The sequence below is a fragment of the Nelumbo nucifera genome, chromosome 4 (assembly GCF_055504915.1).
Source record: "Nelumbo nucifera cultivar China Antique chromosome 4, China Antique-T2T, whole genome shotgun sequence".
NCBI lineage: Eukaryota > Viridiplantae > Streptophyta > Magnoliopsida > Proteales > Nelumbonaceae > Nelumbo > Nelumbo nucifera.
Genome location: NC_142652.1, coordinates 32,057,325 through 32,079,714, shown reverse-complemented (window position 1 = coordinate 32,079,714; position 22,390 = coordinate 32,057,325). Strand labels below are relative to the sequence as shown.

The following is a 22,390-nucleotide window of genomic DNA, read 5'->3' as shown; positions in this document are numbered from 1 at the left end:
AGGAAGTTCTTTAAGTTCAAAAGAGTCGACAAATTGGTTGAACTTCCTCATACTTGTTGTCACTCTCTGTCTAGGGTTGTTGGTTTCCTCTGTAAATCTCACTACATTAAAATCCCCTCCCACACACCAAGGTCCATCCCAAAGGCCTCTAATGTCACTCAATTCTTCCCATAATTTCTCCCTCTGCCTATAGTCATTGGGGCCATACACATTTGTTGGTACCCATTCATACCCATCGTCTACCTGTCTGAACTTTAGGGAGACAAAATGATCTCCAATTAGCTCCTCCACACCTATGAGTAAATCTTCTTTCCACAGGGTCACAATCCTTCCTGAGGAACTCCGCGAGGGAGCAGCCACCCACTTTATACCCCTAGAACTCCACACACTCCTTGCCCATCTACAATCAAAATCCATTCTTTTGGACTCCTGAAGCATTACCTCATCCGGATTTAACTTCTTAATTACCTCTTTAATTGTCGTTCTCTTCCTAATGCTGCCCAATCCCCTCACATTCCAACTTAGGATTCTCATTGAAAACACTTAGCCTTAACCCTAACTCCTCCAAGATCTATCTAGACCATTTTCTTCTATCCCCTTTCACTTCAAACTTCTTGTCCCCCTCAATATCTCTTTTTAATCTCTCCACTTCACTCAGCTTTCTATTCTTCATCTTGCTGTTCTCTTTTTTTTTTTTTTTGCATGTAGGCTTTTAGATCATTCGGGTTCTTCAGCTTGCACCCCAACTTTTTCACAAACTCTGCAATTGACTCTTCCTCACTAGTTTCCTCTTTTTCTAAAGTTGCACTCTCCTCACTCCTAGGAAACTTCTCGTTCCTTCTCACATTACCTCCAACAACAACCCTTTTTGTCCCCTCCATGCTCCCTCTTTGCATTTCCTTCCTCTCCACTTCACCCAAAAGGCTCTCTATGATTTCCCATATTTTTGTCTCTCTGCAAGTTTTCTCACCCACTTCTCCTCCTTGTAGACGCATTGTGGCTTTCAGACCAAGGGCTTCCGACTCTTGGTTGGGAAGAGAATTTGGAACAAGGGACACAGAGCACTCATCAGTAGCCAAAACTGAATTGACAGAGTTGAGGGATTTACCTGAGGCAGAGATGTGAGGAGAGAGCATAGGCAAAGGAGTGGTAGTCACTTTCTTTTTTGAGAAATTAGAGCACTCTGTCTCCCCGAGTTGGGGGAAGAAAATCCCTGTCGCTGTATCAACACAAAGACCCTTTTCTGTACCCAAGTATGTACCTCTCTGTGAGGTACCCTTGTTCAGCTCTGAGAAGACCTGAGCTACCTCCTTTTCGGCCTCTTGCAAAGCGCTAGAACTAGGGAAGGGCTCAACCAAATTTGGGTTAAGATCATTCACCCGCTCCTCCCCCTCCTTTCCCTCCCCCACCGAATCCCCTATGAACAAACAATCCAGGCTGAAACAATCCCTGTTCTGTTCTTCAGATAGAGCTTCGTCTGCCGCACTACCTAAACTCCCATAGGCTTCCGATCTTTCATCATAGTCAGAATCTGAGCCACAACTTATCCAACCTTGGTTAGCTTCTTCCTTCTCTTCTGTTCTAACTCTCAAATAGTGCGGGTTCGGGCGATCAGGAACGTTGTGTTTTTGCGCGTTGCCGGCTGGCTGTCGGACCCAGCACAGAGGACGGCGTCCTTCTGCCTTGCTTGCCATCTAAGCCCCTCCACAGTCGAGAGGGCGAGACCTAGACGATGATAGATGAATGTTGCCATCTATCATTGCCCCATGCCTGCCCCGCCCCACGTGATGACTTAAGTTGTCACGTGGGCTTTTAAAAAAACCACCCGATGCTTGCCCCGCCCCACGTGAAGGCTCACCCATTGACCCGTCCGGCCCAGCCTTCCTTAAAGCCGGTTCAGACAATGACTTTGAGCACACCCGAACCCTACCCCTTTTAGCCACGTCAGCATAGGACGGGCCACCCTCTTTAAATAACCCAACTTCAAAAAAATTTGAATTAGAAGACTTAATAAATAGGAAAGCTTTGAGACTTGGGGCACCCCTGCGACTGTTCCCCTTCCTTTGTAGTTCGCCCACACGCACCAGGCTTTCCCGCCAGCCCCTGAAGGCCACGTGTACACCAACCTGCAGACTCGTCAGCTCCTTCAACCTCTGCTCGTCTTCCCCAGAGCGAGGCTTCATCTTCTGAAGCTAACTAGACCTTGTACCAGGCATCTTCTGAGAGAACTTCGAAGGCGCGCGGCAAGTACTCCGGCTTGATCCCAGCAACCTTAAGTTCCACAGCTCTCAAGTTTCTTAAGTTAAACCTCCAACAGAACTCCACCCAACGCTCTGACAATTTTCCTTAGTATTTGATCATTCCAAAGGTTGAAAGGAAGACCGAGAAGTTTGATCAAGAAGCTGCCGATTCTAGATTCAACTTCGTTGCGAATTGGAGCCCAGTTCTGGACCTGAATCAAACTTCCTTCTACAAGGATAATACTGAAATTCAGCTTCTTATCGCCAGTATCTAATAAAGCTTTCTTTTCAGCAAAAGGCAACCACACTACATCTTCATCTAAGCCCAACCTCTCTGCAACTACTTCTAAAACCTTCTTCCAATCTTCTATCACCCTATCTGCCACTAGGACCATCCTCTTCTCCCAGCTCCCACTCCCTTCTTCCAAAGCTACTCGTCGGAGGACAGTTGAGCTAGACACCAAAACTTCAGGGTAATGCTTAAAGCAGGGCACTTGATTACAAAGGACAGAAGGATTAAAATCCTTCAAGCCAGGGACTTCTTCCACTCTCCCTTCGACCTCCAGAAGAAAAGCCTGAAGATTAAAAGCGAAGGAAGCCCACCCTCTCCACTTCTGGCCTTCTGGAATACACAACACTTGCCTTTTGTTATTACCAAAGAGTTCGGTAACCATTATAAACCACTCGTTTCCATTCCTCTTTAGCACAGTTTCAAACCTCTTACTCTCACAGGTCAACGAGTTTCTCCAACCTTCTTCCCGTAAAGAATTAACAGTTCCATCTACAAAACCTTTCAACCACACACATGCCTCCTCCGGTAGGAGAATCGTCGCCCTGCTCCCTTCTCTGATTTTCAAGTGAACCTTCCCCTTTGTCCTTCCCTGCTCGAACAAGAAAGATTTGGCTTCAATGATCAATTCCAATCTCCATTTCCCTGCCAGCTTGAACTTCCTCTCCTCTTCCATGGTTTTTGGCATAACCTCTTGTTTCCGCTACATGGATGAATTCTAGCACAGTTTAAAAGGATCATAAAATTTCTTATTATTCTGATTTAACATCCCAAGTTTGTTGCTTTTCTCATTTCTTTTTCTGAGGCTCAGTTTGGAAGGAGTATAAATATGTAGAGTGTAAAAACTTGGTATTTTGTGTTATTTTGTATGTATTTGTACTCTTTCCAATGGATTCATTTTCCTTTTTAATTTTGCATAGATCAAATCAACTAAGTTGTTTCTTTTCTTCCCAACTATTGGGTGACCATAAATCTACTTTCCATCATATGGATGATTCTTCATATGAATAATTTCATAAAATTGCATTTTGAAACATAAAATGTATAATGTTTATAATTGTTAGATGATTGATTTTTATTTTATTTAATGCTTGAAAGTAAAGACTTATTGCTTATAAACTTCTATTTTATGGATATTTGTACATTCCATCATTCTAACTTGGTATATTACACGTATTATTTATAAACTTCAATTAATTTCTTTCTTAATTTTTAGGACTTATGCCTCACGGCCCTCACCTTTTTGGGCTCGCCTCAACTATGCCTTTATCCTTTTAAAACATTGCTTTGTATTGTGTTTCTTTTGTTTCTTTAATAGATTTCCTTTTATTATAAAAAAAAGGAGATTTGGGGAAGAGGCTTTGGGAGGTGTTGGATTTACAAACCTGTAATATTGATAGTCTTTTCTGATTTTGTTTTGTAGTTTGAAGGTGTTGCCTTAACACCTTAGAAGCTTGTACCCTATTTTCTTATTTTAATAAATTTTCTTTTACCATAAAAAAAAGTCAGGCTAGTGTACATAACTTTGAAATACAAGGTAGTATTATGAAGATTTCACATTTTTAGAGGCAAGGCAACACTGCAAGTGTGCGGTGCATTATTTCTTGTCCTCTTTTTTTAACCCTTGAGAAATTAGAAAATTAGAGATGTACTCTAACCATTGCTTTACATATGCCCACGTAAGGTTGTTTAATTACCAAAGAACCCTCGTGTGAAAAGACAAAAACACCCTTGACATGGACATGTGTAAATGCAAAAGTTAAAGTGTAATAAGGATTTAAATATCGATATGATACGTCCGATACGGGGCATATCGTATCGGTATTGGTTAGTAATGGTACAGGATACGCCACGAATACAAGCATATCCTGTCAATCATTCGTATCGAATGGATACAGATGCATATTGGCTTGTATTGCATTGTATCAGCCGATACGCTGCAATACGGGCCGATACGCACGAAACGCGTTGCGCCCGTTCTCCATAAAAACGCGAATGAGGTGATTCGAAGTTGAGTCACCTCACGCGCGTTTAGAAATCTCTGCATTTCCAAACCAATAAACCACGCTTCATTTTGTGATATAAAGTAAAATAAAATAAATTTTATTAACGTTTTTCTATTCACATGCAATTTAAATAAAAACACATTTATATTTAGCAACTCTAACTAAAAATTAAAAATAATACTTAAAAATAGTATTTTATAAACTAATAGAATAAATAATGTATCAAATCCACATTTATATAAAAAAGATAATTTTTAATATCAAGAAATTTATAAAATAGAATATTAATAATAGAATAATTATATTAATACTTAAAATTTATAAATTTGCACATGATATAAATCTTAAATTTTTTATATACTTTTATTAGTTATTAACTAATATTTTAATTTACATTAATAAGTAATAATAACATATTTATTATTTACACAAAAATAAAAATATCATATACAAAATATTGAAGAATATAATATTTAATTGAATCTTTCAAATCCATTAACCTACATTTATTTCATAAAATTTATATAAATAAAAATATTAATAATGGAATAATTAATTTAGTAATTAAAAATTATGAATTTGTATATGATATGCATCTTAGAAATTTTAACAAATTTGATATACTTTAAGTTACAATTATATTTTTATAAATTATTAAGATTTTTTGATTTGCACTTGAAAATTTAATATTTAGTTGACGTTTTCTTAGTGCTAAAAAATTAAAATAGTAAAATAAAAAATAATTGATATAATAATTAAAATATAATAGGTGCATTAGTGTCTTGGACTCTTGATTGATGCACTATAAATAAAATTATGCATCAAGGTTCATTAATCGTAATTTCTTCATATATATCCTTAATATTTACATTTTCTATGTATTTATATACTATTTTGTGATTATTTTGGTATTAAATATATTGTTATTAATATATTTATGAAACTTGTATATATTTCTCTAGTGTATCCACGCGTTTTCATCTTTTTTGTCCGTATCCATACGTTTCCAAAGCGTATCCGTATCTATATATGTATCTGTATCCGTATCCGTATCTGTATCTGAGTTGTCCGATACGATACCCGATATCGATACTTTAATCCTTGAAGTGTAAAACTACATCTCAAATCATATTCAGTGATTTTGTCAATCCCCTTCTTGTGGGGAATCCTTTTATTGTATTTCTCATTTCTTAATAAATACACTTGTCAAAGCACCCCTGTTTCTCATTTTTCTTCCCAGTACGTTCTGTTAGTATTGGAAAATGTGACAACTTGTTGGTGCACTGGCAGGTTGAAGAACTGTATTCGTTGGACCTGGATTCTCTGAACAATCTTCGGTCAGTTGGACCTGGACTCTGTGTGTGTGTGCGCACGTGTGTGTCTGCATTGCTGATTTTGTCATACGTGCAGGCCAGTATATGGGTTGATATTCCTTTTCAAATGGCGCCCAGGGGAAAAAGATGATCGCCTCGTAATGAAGGATCCAAACCCGAACTTATTTTTTGCAAGCCAGGTTTGTCCAAATTATGACAATATCTATGTTACTGAGCATTGACTTTTAAGTGTCCATGATTAAATGTTTTCATATCCATACAGGTTATTAACAATGCATGTGCAACTCAAGCAATCCTTTCCATCCTTATGAACTGTCCAGACATTGATATTGGCTCAGAACTGTCAATGTTGAAAGAATTCACCAAGAATTTTCCACCTGAACTCAAAGGATTGGCAATCAACAATAGCGAAGCCATACGTACAGCACACAATAGCTTTGCAAGACCTGAACCATTTGTGCCAGATGAGCAGAAAGTTGCAGGCAAAGATGATGTATACCATTTTATTAGCTATTTGCCTGTTGATGGTGTTCTATATGAGCTTGATGGATTGAAGGAAGGACCCATTAGCCTTGGACAGTGTCCTGGTGGACCAGGTGATATGGGTTGGTTACGAATGGTGCAACCAGTGATCCAGGAACGTATTGACAGGTATTCTAGAAGTGAGATAAGATTCAACCTCATGGCAATTATAAAAAATAGGAAAGAGATGTACACTGCTGAACTCAAGGATCTCCAAAGAAAGAGGGAACGTATCTTGCAGCAGCTTGCTTCTGTACAGTCAGAGAGAATGGTAGACAATGGTAGCATTGAGGCACTAAACAGATCACTTTCAGAAGTAAATGCTGGGATTGAGAGTGCCACTGAGAAGATATTGATGGAGGAGGAGAAATTCAAGAAGTGGAGAACAGAAAACATTCGTCGGAAACACAACTACATACCATTTTTGTTCAACTTCTTCAAGATTCTTGCTGAAAAGAAGCAGTTGAAGACTTTGATTGAGAAGGCCAAGCAGAAAACATGCAACAGCCCTAGGTAAAAGGGTCCTGTTTTTGCTGGTTGTAGGACCCTGGTGCAGCGTCAGTAAGAGGACAAAAAATTCAATTCTCTTGACTTAATTTTATGTGTCCAAAATGATTCAGATTATGATACTTGTTTTATTTGTTTAGATATATTCAACCCTTGATAATCAATGTTATTCCGACTTTTGAGGTCAGAGTCTTACAGGCCAGTGTTTGTGCTTTATGACAGTAAAATGCGAAGTGTCTTCCCCATACTGATCATGATTCTTGATTTCCAATGCGGCATAGGAAAAGAAGCTACTTGTGACCTCATTTTCCTCTTATTTGGTCATCATCACATCCTGTACGTACAGACTCGGGCTGTAACCAGACCGATTCAATTAGTGGAAAGGAAAATCCGAATCCAATCAAAGATCCCAAATTGGATTAAATCCTATCCGATTTGGTTTTAATCCGATTCTATTTTTGAATTTTTTTGTATTTTTTTTTATTTCATATCATGAAACAACCAATGAGTTGCACTTTCTCAATAAGCTAAATAATCTCTTATTCTAAAATTTATCATAAACTACGTCGCCCACTTTTTCCAAAATCATCTCTAATTCCTATTTATCTTCTAAATTATCTTTAATTCCTATTTATCTCCACAATTATCTCTAATTTAATGAGTTTCTCTCCTAAATTATCTTTAGTTCCTATTTATTCTCTCCCCTACTTTTCATCTATATCTATCTAAAGAAAGTTTGGATTAAAAAATTTAAGAATTATTTAAATATTCTAACAAAACTATATAATAACTTTAAAATATTTATTAAAAACGCAAAAAATAATTTTATATTTTTACAAAATATATCACAAAATTATGTACTAACAATTTAAATTATGTTTTTCTGGATTATCAATTTAAATGTTTTTTCAAATATTTAATAATATGTAATAGCTTTAACTAAATAAAATTCAAATAACAAAAAAAAATTAAATATTTTATAGATTATTTATATATGTAAATAACTAAAATTTATCATAATTATATTTTAAATAGTTAATATAATGAAATTATCTAATAAATAATTTTATATTTTTACAAAATATATCACAAAATTATGTACTAACAATTTAAATTATGTTTTTCCGGATCATCAATTTAAATGTTTAACATTTAATAATATGTAATAGCATTAAATAAATAAAACTCAAATAACAAAAAAATTTAAATATTTTATAGATTATTTAAACATTTAAATAACTAGATTTTAAATAGTTAAAATAACAAAATTATGTAATAAATTAAAAAAAATCTTTAAAGGAGAAAAATAATTATAACATAATATCGAAATTAATAATAATTTAATATATTACAAAATTAATAACGAAATTATGTAATAATAGTATAAATTGTGATTTTATGGATAATTAAATTCTATAAATAACTAATATTTTAAAATTTAAATACTTTACAAATTATTTAAGTATTTAAATAAATAAATATTTTAAATAACAAAATATTTAACATAACTAGATTTTAAACAGTTAAAATAAATAAATTATGTAATAAATTTAAAAAATTCTGAAAAGTAGAAAAATAATTATAACATAATATTGAAATTAATAATAATTTAATATTTCTACATAGTATTGTAAATAACTAATTACACTTTCAAGTAATAATTCGAGAAAATAATTTTCAAAAAAATTAATATTTATCAATAATAATTTTAAACTCTTAAATCTATATTTATTATATAATTATATATACTAAAATTAATATTTTTTGTATTTCAGTAATTATTTATTATTTTTGTGATAAATGTATTTTCAATTATTATGGAGATTAAACTACTATTAGTGAAAATTTTAAATTTAATTTATTGTATTTTTGTTATAACTTATTGATTAATAATTATTAGAGATTAATCTATTATTTGAGATTATACTATTTATTGACTAAGTTAATATATTTTTAGTACTTATTGTATTTTTCATTATTAATATATTTTCAATAATTGCATATTTTTGTTATAGATTTTCAATAGTTATTGGAGATTAAACTATTGTTATTTATTAGAGATGAGAGTATTAATTTAGTTGAAATTATAAGTGTTCATGAGTTGGTAAGGTTCGGTCGTAGGCAATTTGGCCAACCAAATTGACCTGATCAGGTTGGGAAGTTGGTCAGCTGAAACCGATTGACCTTTTGATAAATTATTTTTATTTATTTTTTATTAAATTTATTTAAATGAACATTAGGGTCAACACTATCATTTAATGGAAGATTGATTAAATCCATTGTAAATTATAAATGAAATTTTAGTAAAATTTTAACAATAGGGTATATTTTAGTAAATTCATGAAACTATAAGGGGTATTTTAGTAAATAACCCTTTCTATTATTTAGCTTTCACTTAATAAATCTCGTGCATCGCATGGGTCCCCGCTAGTATATATATTAAAACAAAGCGGTCAAGAAATTAATTCCATGTCATTTTTGAAACAACCAACGAGATGCACCTTCCCAATAACCTAAATAATCGCTTCTCCAAAAATTTATCCTAAATTATCTCCCCCACTTTCTCCAGAATTATCTCAAATACCTATTTACCTTCTAAATTATCTCTAATTCATATTTATCTCCAAAATTATTTCTAATTTAGTATAGAGTTTCTCTCTTAAATCATCTATAATTCCTACTATTTATCTATATCTATCTAAAGAAAGTTTGGATTAAAAAATTTAAGAATTATTTAAAAACTCTTAACAAAATTAAATAATAACATTAAAATATTTATTAAAAATACAAAAAATAATTTATATTTTGACAAAATATATCACGAAACTATGTACTAACAATTGAAATTATGTTTTTCCGGATTATTAATTTAAATGTTTTTGAAATATTTAATAATATGTAATAGCTTTAAATAAATAAAATTCAAATAATAATAAAAAATAGATATTTAAATAACTAAATATTTATCATAACTATATTTTAAATAGTTAAAATAAAAAAATTATCCAATAAATAATTTTATATTTTTACAAAATATGTCACAAAATTAAATACTAACAATTTAAATTATGTTTTTCTTGATCGTCAATTTAAATGTTTTTCAAATATTAAATAACATGTAGTAGCTTTAAATAAATAAAATTCAAATAACAAAAAAATTTAAATATTTTATAGATTATTTAAATATTTAAATAATTAGATTTTAAATAGTTAAAATAACGAAATTATGTAATAAATTAAAAAAAATTCTTTAAGGAGGAAAAATAATTATAACATAATATTGAAATTAATAATAATTTAATATATTACAAAGTTAATAATGAAATTATGTAATAATAGTATAAATTATGATTTTATGGATAATTAAATTCAATAAATGATTAATATTTTAAATTTTAAATAGTTTACATATTATTTAAGTATTTAATTAACTGGGTAGTTTAAATAACAAAATATTTAACATAACTAGATCTTAAATAGTTCAAATAAAGAAATTATGTAATAAATTTATAAAAAAATCTGAATAGTAGAAAAATAATTCGAGAAAATAACTTTCAAAAAAAATATTTATTAATATTAATTTTAAACTCTTAATCTGTATTTATTATATAATTATATATACTAAAATTAATATTTATTGTATTTCAGTAATTATTTATTATTTTTTTTTGTGATAAATGTACTTTCAATGATTATGTATAAATTTTTTTGTTTTGTTATTTAATAGAAAATTTTCAATAATTATTGAAGATTAAACTACTATTATTGAAATTTTTAAATTTAATTTATTGTACTTATTGTATTTATTGTATTTTTGTTATAACTTATTGATTAGTATTTATTAGAGACTAAACTATTATTTGAGATTATACTATTTATTGACTAAGTTAATATATTTTTAGTACTTATTGTATATTTTTATTATCAACATATTTTCAATAATTAGGTATTTTTGCTATAAATTTTTAATAATTATTGGAGATTAAACTATTGTTATTTATTAGAGATAAGACTATTAATTTAGTTGAAATTATGAGTGTTCATGAGTTGGTTCGGTTCGGTCATAGGCTATTTGGCCCACTCAAGTTGAATCGGTTTGGGTTGATTTTTTGGTTTGGTCAGTCGGTTCAAAAGATTTAAACTTAAAAATTAAATTAAATTTTAAAAATTATAGTGCAATTATTAAAAAATAAATTTAAAAATTAGATTTATGATATAAAACATTTTAGACTAAGAAATATGGGAAATTTCCCTTTTTTCCATATTAAAAATTATATATATATATATATATATATATATATATATATATATAGATCGTTCTATTTTGGTTGGTTTACAAATGGCCAAAGTGAAATTGATCAAACTTGGTTGAATTGGGAAAAATTTGAACCAAAGCCTGCCTAAAATACCAGAAAACTAACCAACTCGGGTCGAGTTGATTGGGTTGGTCGGTTTCATTAGTTTGATGAATAAACCTAACTGAAATTAATTATTGTTATTTTTGTATTATAAAAAACTTATTAAAAGTAGTATGTAAAATATGAATAATTATTAATTATTTAAAAATTTAAAAATATAAAACAATTGTATACTCTTATGTGATTCTATTAGGGTCATTTACTAGAACACATCTTATAGTTTTACATATTTACTTAAACCTACCTTATAATTTTCATTTTATTAAAACATCGCGTATACTTTACAACTTATTTACTTAATCAACCTTTCATTAAGGAGTGTTTGTTTTGCCATTAGGCCCATGTTTTTTATTCCAAAAATACCCTTAACACTTTTTTTGTACAAAAAACAAAATTAACCAAATATAACCAATAGAGTGGTTGCCCGTGTCTTATAAAGGGCAAAATTGGTATTTTTATTTTTATTAAATTTATTTAAATGAACATTAGTGTCAACACTGTCATCTAATGGAAGATTGATTAAATCCATTGCAAATTATAAGTGGTGTTTTAGTAAAATTTTAACTATAGGGTAAATTTTAGTAAATCCATGAAACTATAAGGGGTATTTTAGTAAATGACATTTTATATTATTTAGCTTTTGCTTAATAAATCTGAATTATTAAAATCAATATATATTAAAGTTAAATCCCATATGTGGTCGAATTATTAATTACATGCATATTTTAAAATCTGAATTTGATGCGATTATATTGGTTATCCTAATCCAAGATGATCAGATCAGATTAACTAGGGGTGTTAATCGACTAGTTTTGGTTTAGATCCAAACCGATTCAAAACTTATCAAATCGGATTTGGATGTTCCATTATAATTATTGGATTGCGCCAATTCAAAATAAATTGGTCCATATTCTTATTGGTTTGAATTAGACCTAAACCAAATTTCTAATAATCCAATCACGAGGCCAAACTCTTGTCCAATTTGAAATTAATCAAAACTGAAAACAATATAAAATCATTTTTATGAAAATATTTTTACAAAAGCACTTTTATAAAAGTAATTTTATGAAAATTATTTTTACAAAAGCACTTTAAAAAAATACTTTCACGAAAGCATTTTTACAAAAATACTTTTATGAAATTACTTTTACAGAAGTAGTTTTATAAAAGCACTTTTACAAAATCACTATAATAAAAGCACTTTTATAAAAGTACTTTTACACGAAAACACATGAAATCACTTTTACAAAAAAAACTTACGGAAGTACTTTTATGAAAACACTTTTATGAAAGCACTTTTAGAAAATCACTTTTACGAAAGCACTTTTACAAAAGCACTTTTATAAAAACACTTCTGCGGAAGTACTTTTATAAAAGTACTTTCACAAAAGTACTTTTATAAAAGCCTATGAAGTACTTTTCAAAAAGTGCTTTTACAAAAACACTTTCCCGAAGTGCTTTCAATAAAGTGCTTTTGTAAGAACACTTTTGTGAAAATATTTTTATCAAAGTATTTATACAAAAGTGCTTTTTCAATGCTACAAAAGTGCTTTTATATAATTTTTGATATTTCATTCGGTTTGGATTGAATCCAATCCAATCCATTTACATTGTAATGGATTGGATTTGGTTTGTATTGGATTGAGTCCAGTCCATTTATAAGTGGACTCTCATTGGACTGGATCGGGTTGGACCAAATCCATCCATTAAAATGTAAATGGATTGGATACATGTACGTAAGAAGGATGAACCGAAACCAAACACACAGGGTTGGTTCATTTATGAATTTCTTGAACTTGAAACACCTGGCTTATGTCATGGTTCTATATTAAGTAGGTTTATTTATTTAGTTTGAGAAGCTTAAAATATCAATATGGCAACCATGGATTTAGTAAGTGGAGATAATGGCAACCATGGATTTATTTATTTAGTAAGTGGAGATATGGCAATCATGGATTAAAATATCAATATTATATGACGAATATGGGGTGTATCATATTAATATCAGTGAACATGGTTACAGGATACACTCACTGTGACTAAAGTGTATTTTTTATTCATGTGTGCTGGTGCGATATGCTTTATCGGGCCACATTGCACCGTATAATGTATATGCTCTGATACGCAACGATACTAAAGCATTATAGCTCTCCCAATTTTAAGACTTTTGACCATTACATTTTCTTACATTTTCCCCAAAAAATGTGTATTTTCTTATTTAATTTTTTTAGAAACTTATTTTTTTTTTATTTTTTAGATAGATTTGTAATTAAAGGCTAGTATAACAATACTAAATAACAATTGCATGTTAAAAAATAAAAATATATTTATTATTTGAAGAAATAGTTTATTATTTATATAAACATTCTAAATAAATCATTTTCCCCAAGAATTAATAAAATTATAAATTATAATATAAAAATCAAAATAATGTTATAATTATAAAAATTGAAATTAATAATTTAATATTTAATTTTTAGTTAGTAATTTAATAAAAATGAAAATTATAAAAAACTGAAATAAATAATTTATATTTAATTTTTTAGTAATGTTATTGTATGATATGTACATGTTCTTGAGTCCCATTGTTGTTAATTGTAATATTTTTCTTCATATAAACTATTAAATGTGCATTTATCATGTCTTTATACCTTATTCATAGTTAATTCAAATTTAGATTTGTATTTATGCTATTGTTATACATTTTTCTAACGTATCCAAATGTGTTCATATCTTTCATTCATATATGTGTTTACAAGGAGTATCGTAACTAAACTGTCTGATAGGATACTCAATTCCAATACTTTTGATCCATTATGAGAATGAAAGGAGCAAAACCATATATTGCTCTAATTCTCTCCATCGGTTCAGGTGGTGAGCCCAGATCTCCTATAAACAATAACTCTGTTCATATAGCAGATAGCTGCAATTAAGTTAAATTCAACTCCGAGTTTCTTACCCATAACATCACAGCCACACATGGAAAACATCTCATCCCCTTACATATTATTATGCACGGAGGTAATGTTTTGTAGGTAGGCGTGGGTAGAATTCTTATGGGTAGGAGATCCAAAGTTGTCTCGAGAAAGATTAGCGTGCAAAGATTAATACAGTAAGCAACACATGCTTCAATGGTTGAAATCATAGCTAATATGAATCCAAAAGCCCTCCCTGTTAGACAGTTATACCCTTTAGCTCCAATCAGATTGATGTATCTTTTTGACATTTATTGTAAATGAATAAAGTACATAATTGATTCATGTCATTGTGGTGTGTTTCTGTGTAATGCCCTTAAACTGGACACTTAATGAGACTCGTGTTGGTTTAGAATCTTCACAGCCGTTGGATATATCTAGAGAGATTTATCCTGCCAAGTCTGACACTGATGTGCCACCAAGTTGGTTGGGGTGGCTTGTCTCAGCTGCCAGTGTGTGTTTTCTTGAAACCCTGAACCAGACCAAAATTCCAGTATTGCCCTAGACCTTGGAGATAGATGGGCAAAACTGAAAATGTTACACCTGACCTCTAAACTCGATTATGATACTACACTAGGTGTCGGATTTGGCTGTTTTTGATATACCAATCAGTGAGATCCTTAGAAAGGGTCACTGACCCTTGGAAACAGAGAATGAAAAAACACATGGAAAAAGGCAGCAGCAAGCGAAGGAGTAATAATCAACCTATTTCTTCTGTTATCTCCCGAATTCTGACCCAACCCACGCCTTAAATAGCCTTGAGAATTGATAAACCAGGCCTTCCCCTCTTCGGCGCCTGTGTTACTGAATTTCCAAGACATAAATATCATTTCTAACCAAAAGGAGAAAGCAGATGCACTCATGCACATATAAAAAAGAGAGTTTGGAATATGAACAGGAGCGGTAGTTCCACTTTTGAATAATCGATTTTATTATTATATGCTAATGACAAAAGGAAAAGGAAGATGACACCACCACTCACGGCCGTTGTAGGGTCCTCCACCTATTGGGTTCCAATCAATCAGTGGTCCATGGAATCTCTTACCTCCACTTTCTCTTTCTACAACGGAGAGATGAACCAAAGATGTCGGAAGCGAGATGAACCAACAAAAGCAAGCATCCATTGGCAACCTAGAAAGCCTGAAACCACTATTGGAAAGCCTAGAACCTGGAAAGCCTGAAACCACTGGCAATACAGGAGCTGGTCTCACGCCCATGAGCTTGGAGAAAGCTCTCTCCTTCTCACCGGAAACAGAGCAGAATGAGAAAACACACGGAAAGAGGCAGTAGCTGGAGAGGCAGTCTCACGGCCGCCACAGGGTCCTCCACCTACCAGGTTCCAATCAATTAGCGGTCCATGGAATCTCTCACCTCCACTTTCTCCTTCTACAACGGAGAGATGAACCAACAAAAGCAGGTTGGAAGCGAGGTTTATCTGACCGCTAGGAAGAAATAGCTGTAAAGAGGATGAAGAAATTGAATGAGTTGAAATTGACTGAAAAGAAGGCTGGCTGCTAGAAGGCCCAAGAAATGTTTCAGAACTAGCTCCCACTTTCCCCACCTTCTTCCTTCTTTGTGCCATAGCCGCTCATGACCCAGAGCTCGCTTTCGATTATCACACCGGGAGGTCATTGAACCGACTTCCGAATGTTATTGAACAATAAGAGCATTTTAAGAATTTTAAAATAATTACCTCATCTAATAACACATGTGAACAAAGTGTGACGGCAAGGAAAGTTTTAAACAATTATCAGAAAACTCAAAGGTACAGGGATAGTTTAAGAGATTTACCCTAAATTAAAAGAAAAGTGATGAAATTTTTAAGTGAAAAAAAAATAATACGTCGAACAAGCTCTAAATCCAAAATATACAATCATAACAATTAAAAGTATATCCTCTCCAGTATTTTGTTCTCTTTTCACAATTAAATGTGATTACAAATTGAATGGTCGAGGAAAGGGAAAAAATCATGGTAGGATCTTCAGAAAATATTCGTAAGTGTTGAATTGTTCGTCTTTATCGTCTCTTCCCAGAAGTCCACTCGGACTCCATGCTCCTTCTCCGGTGCTGATAACCGGTTCCGGCGCTCACACTGCTCGATGACATTGAACAATTAATGATTGAAGTTTTGGATGAATTGGTGTTTCGTCTAAAACAGGAACGGAATAAATTGTTCCTTCTTTTCTAATATAAGGAGATGCAGTAGTTGACTTGTAAATATTTAGACTGGTGACAAATAAACAGAGAACAGAGCTAGACGAAATAAGAATCCTTGATGACAACCTAAAAACAGGAGAAGCAAAACTGTATATGCTGAGTGATTAGAAAAAAAAAAAACCCACGAACATTACTTAGGAAAAGAAAACATCAAGTTGTACAGTTCGAGATTTATTTATAATGAATTGGGTGATTCCATCAAGGTTGCGTTGTCGGGGATTTCTAACTTGGTTGGTGCTGATTCTGTGTGTTACTGTGATTCGGGGCACATAACAATCAATTAGCCATGGTGTTCACTACAGTGATTGAGTTTCCCCTAACGATTTGCATTTATCAACTAGAAAATTTTCTCTCGTACGGTGAGTGCTTTGCTTTCTGTTTCTTGTCCTCTACTCTTTGATTGATCCATAGAACAAGTTGGGTTCATTGATATTGGCATCAAAATCATCAATTTAGAGAGAGATCTCGAAGATGAGGCTTATTACCATCTTAGCAGCCATCACTATGCTGGAATCACCTCATCTTCGCCATTAAAGTTGGATGAGGAAGTCAGTTTATTTACGAAGATGACGTTTTGTCCTTTAACGGCCTGCCCTCGCCATTAAAGTTAGGCTGAGGAAGACGATTACTTTGCAGCGATTTTTTTTTTCTTTTTTAGCGGTTTTTTTCAATTTTAATTTTAAACAAAAATACACACATCGATTACTTTGCAGCGATTTTTTTTTTCTTTTTTAGCGGTTTTTTTCAATTTTAGTTTTAAACAAAAATACACATATATATAATGAAATCAGACCAAAAAAGTCTTCCAATCAAACATTGGCCCACTTATATTCAGGCACCTGTCATTTTAAAGATTTAAACAAAATGGAGACAGGTCAAAATCTGAATAATGGTAGTTTAAGAATAGAATCCACTACACATGTGTCAAATTTTGATTAGTGGTAGTTCAAAAAAAGAATCCACTAACATGTAGAGTAGAACCCACCACCATGCAGAGTTGTGAGAAAAAAAGGAAATTATGCTATTAATTACTATTAACTACTAAACTAATTAATTAATTCCATCTACTAATTACTAATAATAATTACTGTTAACTATTTTTAATGAATTAATTACAGCTATTGATTACCGTTAATTACTTCTAATTAATTAATTTCAGTTATTAATTACTCGCTGATAACAATTAATTACTGAAAATAATTTCTTATAATAATTACTGCTATTACTTAACTGTTGATAATAATTAATTAGTGATAATATTGCTCATTATTAATTCGAAATGATAGTTAATAAATATTTTCATAATGGTAATTAATAATTCGGAAATAATCATTTTATATTTATATTAACTCATATTAATTATTTTGAAAATATTTAATGGTAATTATTTATATTATAATATTATCAGAAATTGTAATTCATACATTTATATGAAATAATTAATTATATTATTATAAGTAATTATAATTAATAATATTATATTAATGAATATAATTATATTATTATTATCAATAATTATAATTAATTGTTACTAATACTAATGATGATAATTATTACTTCAGAATGATAATTAATAAGTATTTTAATAGTGTTAATTATTAATTGGGATACAATAATTTTATATTAATATTAATTCATATTAATTATTTTATAAATATATAGTTAGTGTTACTTATTTACATTATTATTATTACAAGTAATTGTAATTAATACTATTATTGTTCTCCAATAAATATTTCATTTAGTGAAAGTTAATTATAAAACTTTTAATTATTCAATATTGTTAAACTTAAAGAATTATAAAAGCAAATATTATTTTATGAATTAACTAAAATCGTAATTATAACAAATTAATTACTTAATAAAAATAAAAATAAAATAATAATAATAGTAATAATAATAATAATAATAATAATAATAACAATAATAATAATATACTTATTATTATTATTGATTTCACAATTATTAATATATTATTAATCTATCAGTAATGCTGATTATTATTAAAAAATGTTAATAGAAAATTTTAATTACTTAAATTATTTTTTGAAATTACCCATTTTAATTCAGACATTTATTAATTATTAATTTCTTAAAATTATTATTTACAAAATAATTTTAATTACTCTTTCATTAACGACCTTATTTTTGAGTAATTGGTTTTTTATGTTCAATATATTTTTTTTTGCAAAAATCCAAATAACTTTTCATTTGCAATGCTAACCATTTTACTTTTCTATTATTCAGTTTTCCAAAAGATAAAAAAAAAATAAATTAATGATATTTACTTATTTTTATCAAATTATGTATTTATAAAGTTGTTGTCATTGATGATGACGATGATGATGAGTCAACTTTTTGAAAGAGATGGGTGATTATTATTGACTTCTAATTAATTAATTTCAGCTATTAATTACTAATAGTAATAACTCACTAATAATAATTAATTACTGATAATAATTACTGCTAATACTTAACCACTGATATTAACTAATTACTAATAATATTTCTCATTATTAATTCAGAATGATAACTAATAACGATTTTAATAATGGTAATTAATAATTCATAAATAACAATTTTATGTTTATATTAACTCATATTAATTATTTTGAATATAAATATTGAATGTTAATTATTTATATTAGAATTATTATCAGAATTTATAATTCAAACATTTATATGAAATAATTATTTATATTATTATTATTATCAGTAATTATAATTAATACTTATATTAATTAATACAATTATATTATTATTATCATCAATAATTATAATTAATTATTACTAATAATCATGATTTCTGATAAAAATTAATTACTGATTATAATTACTTACTGATCATTAATTCGTTAATTATAATTACGATAATTATTACATCAGAATGCTAATTAATTAATAATAAATAATAAGTATTTTAATAATGCTAATTATTAATTGGGATATAATCATTTTATATTTATATTAATTTTTTTATAAATATATAATTAGTGTTAATTATTTACATTATTATTATTATTATAAATAATTACAATTAATACTTTTATTATTCTCCATTAAATATTTCATTTAATGAAAGTTAAATTATAAACTTTCAATTATTCATTATTGTTGATGTAACCGTTTTCTGGTCACGTACCAATTTTTTGGCTAAGTACCTCGTCATTTGACTTGCTCCCAGGTGGCCTGTGACTCAAGAGGATGATGGAGCTCCCTGGTGGTGAATTGCCTAGTGATGAGCTACTTGGTGGCGAACTCCCTGGTGGTGAGCTACCTGGTGACGAGCTCCCTGGTGGAGAGCTACTTGGTGACGAACTCCCTAGTGGTGAGCTACTTGGTGATGAGCTCCCTGGTGGAGAGCTACTTGGGTGGAGCTCCTTGGTGTAGCGCAACCCGACTGCCCTCTGCATGAGGTGATCTCCTCTCCTTTGTAGGCGGCGGGAGCTAAGGGACCTACGAGAACTCCATCTTTTCCTCTTCTTTGTAGGCGGCGGGATTTGAGGAACCTGCGAGAACTGAATCAGAGGACCCGGGGGTATTTTCCCGGCGGGGACTCTCCGATGCCTAAGTTAGCATTATGATTGTAGGGAGCTTGGAGAGAAATGAGAGAGCTAGAGTCATCCTCCTCCCCTTGTCTTTGGGGGTCGGAGTTCTTATATAGTGGTGTCCTGTCAAATCAGGCGTAACAGCCTCTGTCAAGTCAGGTGTAACCGCCTTTGTCTCTCTGCTGCAGCTGTTACTGTCAGATCTGAGGTGGCGGGTGCAGGCGGCTGCTACGGAGTACGGCTCTGCCAGTCAAGGGACAACTCTCAGGATTGGCAGGCACGGCGCCGCCTAGCGAGAGACGTGGGCGCAAGTCTCCGGATCTGTCAAGTACAGTTGTCAGGCAGGAGATCTTCCTGCGATACGCTGAGCTGCCCCTAAGTGCCGAGCTACTTGTAAGTGCCGAGCTGCCCCTAAGTGCCGAGCTCTTCGTAAGACGCCAGGCTGCCTGCGGAGTGGCCAGCTGCCTGTGGCGAGCTGCCTACGCCGAGCTACCTGTAAATGCCGAGCTGCCCCTAAGTGGCGAGCTCTTCGTAAGACGCCAGGCTGACTGCGGAGTGGCCAGCTGCCTATGCCGAGCTGCCCTAGCTATACCGAGCTGCCTATGCCGAGCTACCCGAGCTGTACCGAGCTGCCTATGCCGAGCTGCCCAGTCGTCAAGAGGCTGCACTTGGTTTGCATGAGGTGCCAGGTGTCACAATTTCACTGGAGGGCCAAATCCGCCCTCATCAATTGTTAAACTAAAAGAATTATAAAAGCAATTATTATTTCAGGAATTAAATAAAAATCGTAATTATAACAAATTAATTACTTCATAATAATAATAATAATAATAATAATAATAATAATAATAATTTAATATTACTAATTTCAAAATCAATACACACATAATAAGAATATATTATTAGTAAATAATAGTAATAATAATATACTTATTATTATTACTAATTTCATAATTATTAATCTATATTACTCAATAAATACATGGAATAAAAAATATTCAATTTACCACTAAATGAGTGAAATAAAAATCTATGAGTATTCTAATTGACTTGAATTTGACACATCAACATGCCCAAAATTATAATTTCAACCTACATTTTCTATTTCTATCTCCCAATTCCCATAATTCAAGCATACCATTAGGTTATGTATTGGTTTCCCTATCTTTTCCTAAAGATAAATTCTAGCCAGTCTATGTGCATTGTGGGGGGCTTAGACTTAAAATCCATAACCATGATCAACCAAAAGAAGCATTGCCACCTAAATTGGAGGTGACTTCCATACTTAGGATGGTCTCATTATTCTCCTTTCTTTCATGTTTCATCTATTGGATGGGCTTCGGAGTTCTAATTATATTATCAATTGATTGTAGTCATACATGATGATGATTTGATTGTAGTCATATATTTTTCATCTCTTACTTTAGAGGATGGATGCATCTACAAATGTTGTTTGGCATGGATTGTTTTTCTTAGTAGCTCTTTGAATGTATATCATAAATGCTTTTTATCCATTCATATGTCCCTAAATATTAAACAGTATTGGTGATATTGTTGTAAACATCCATCTAAGTTTACTATTTTATAAATAAATTAGTGATTTCAAAGTTATTGATACTTTTTCGGGGGTGGGTTGCTCAACAGGACATTAATTTTTTATTGTTAAATAGTAAATTTCAAATTAAATGATATTGTAGTTGCCTCTTAGTATGGGGTTATTATCTAAATAAAACATGGTAAGTCTCTTAAATAGAGCCTACCCTAAATGTCTATTATAAATAATGAAAAAAATGAAATAATTCAGATTAAATCAAATAATTACTTACTCAAAATTACTGAATTAAGTAAATAATAATAACAATCAATTATTTATATAAATAATTAATAATAATAACAATCATGAAGTACTTATTTAACTAAATAATAAAAAACGAAATAACAATCATCGGCTATCATTAATGTTTATTCAAAGCATGCCTCATAATAATTACCAAATACAGTAATTAAACCTTAAATAAAAATCAATATTTATTAATAGTCATTAAAATTGTTAAGCCAAATCATTAATGTTTATTCTTAAATGGAAAATATGAATTAACAAATCTATTATATAATAATTATATTCGGTTGGAAAAAGATATTTTAAGTAAATATTTAAATAATTACAAATTTAATTAATATTATTACTAAATAACAAAAAATTTAAATTAAATATTAAAATAAATTAATAATAATAATAATAGTTAAATTAAAGTAATAAACGTTTCAAGCTGAATTTAATGACCAGCATAATTTTACGGGTTTGATATATAAGAGTCAATTTATGTGGACGCT

The 22,390-nt window shown here is 30.7% G+C and overlaps 1 protein-coding gene across 2 annotated transcripts in view; it reads left to right on the top strand.

Moving 5' to 3' along the window:
- LOC104610001 (ubiquitin carboxyl-terminal hydrolase 2-like) overlaps nt 1-7,085 on the top strand; it is a 32,300-nt gene extending 25,215 nt beyond the window's left edge. For both annotated transcript variants that reach the window (XM_088904023.1, XM_088904024.1), the window contains 3 exons: nt 5,826-5,872; nt 5,946-6,048; nt 6,132-7,085. In XM_088904023.1, the coding sequence (XP_088760149.1) occupies nt 5,826-5,872; nt 5,946-6,048; nt 6,132-6,908 (927 nt within the window). In that variant the 3' untranslated portion in view covers nt 6,909-7,085. The remainder of the gene's footprint in view (nt 1-5,825; nt 5,873-5,945; nt 6,049-6,131) is intronic.
- Nucleotides 7,086-22,390: the final 15,305 nt, after the last annotated feature.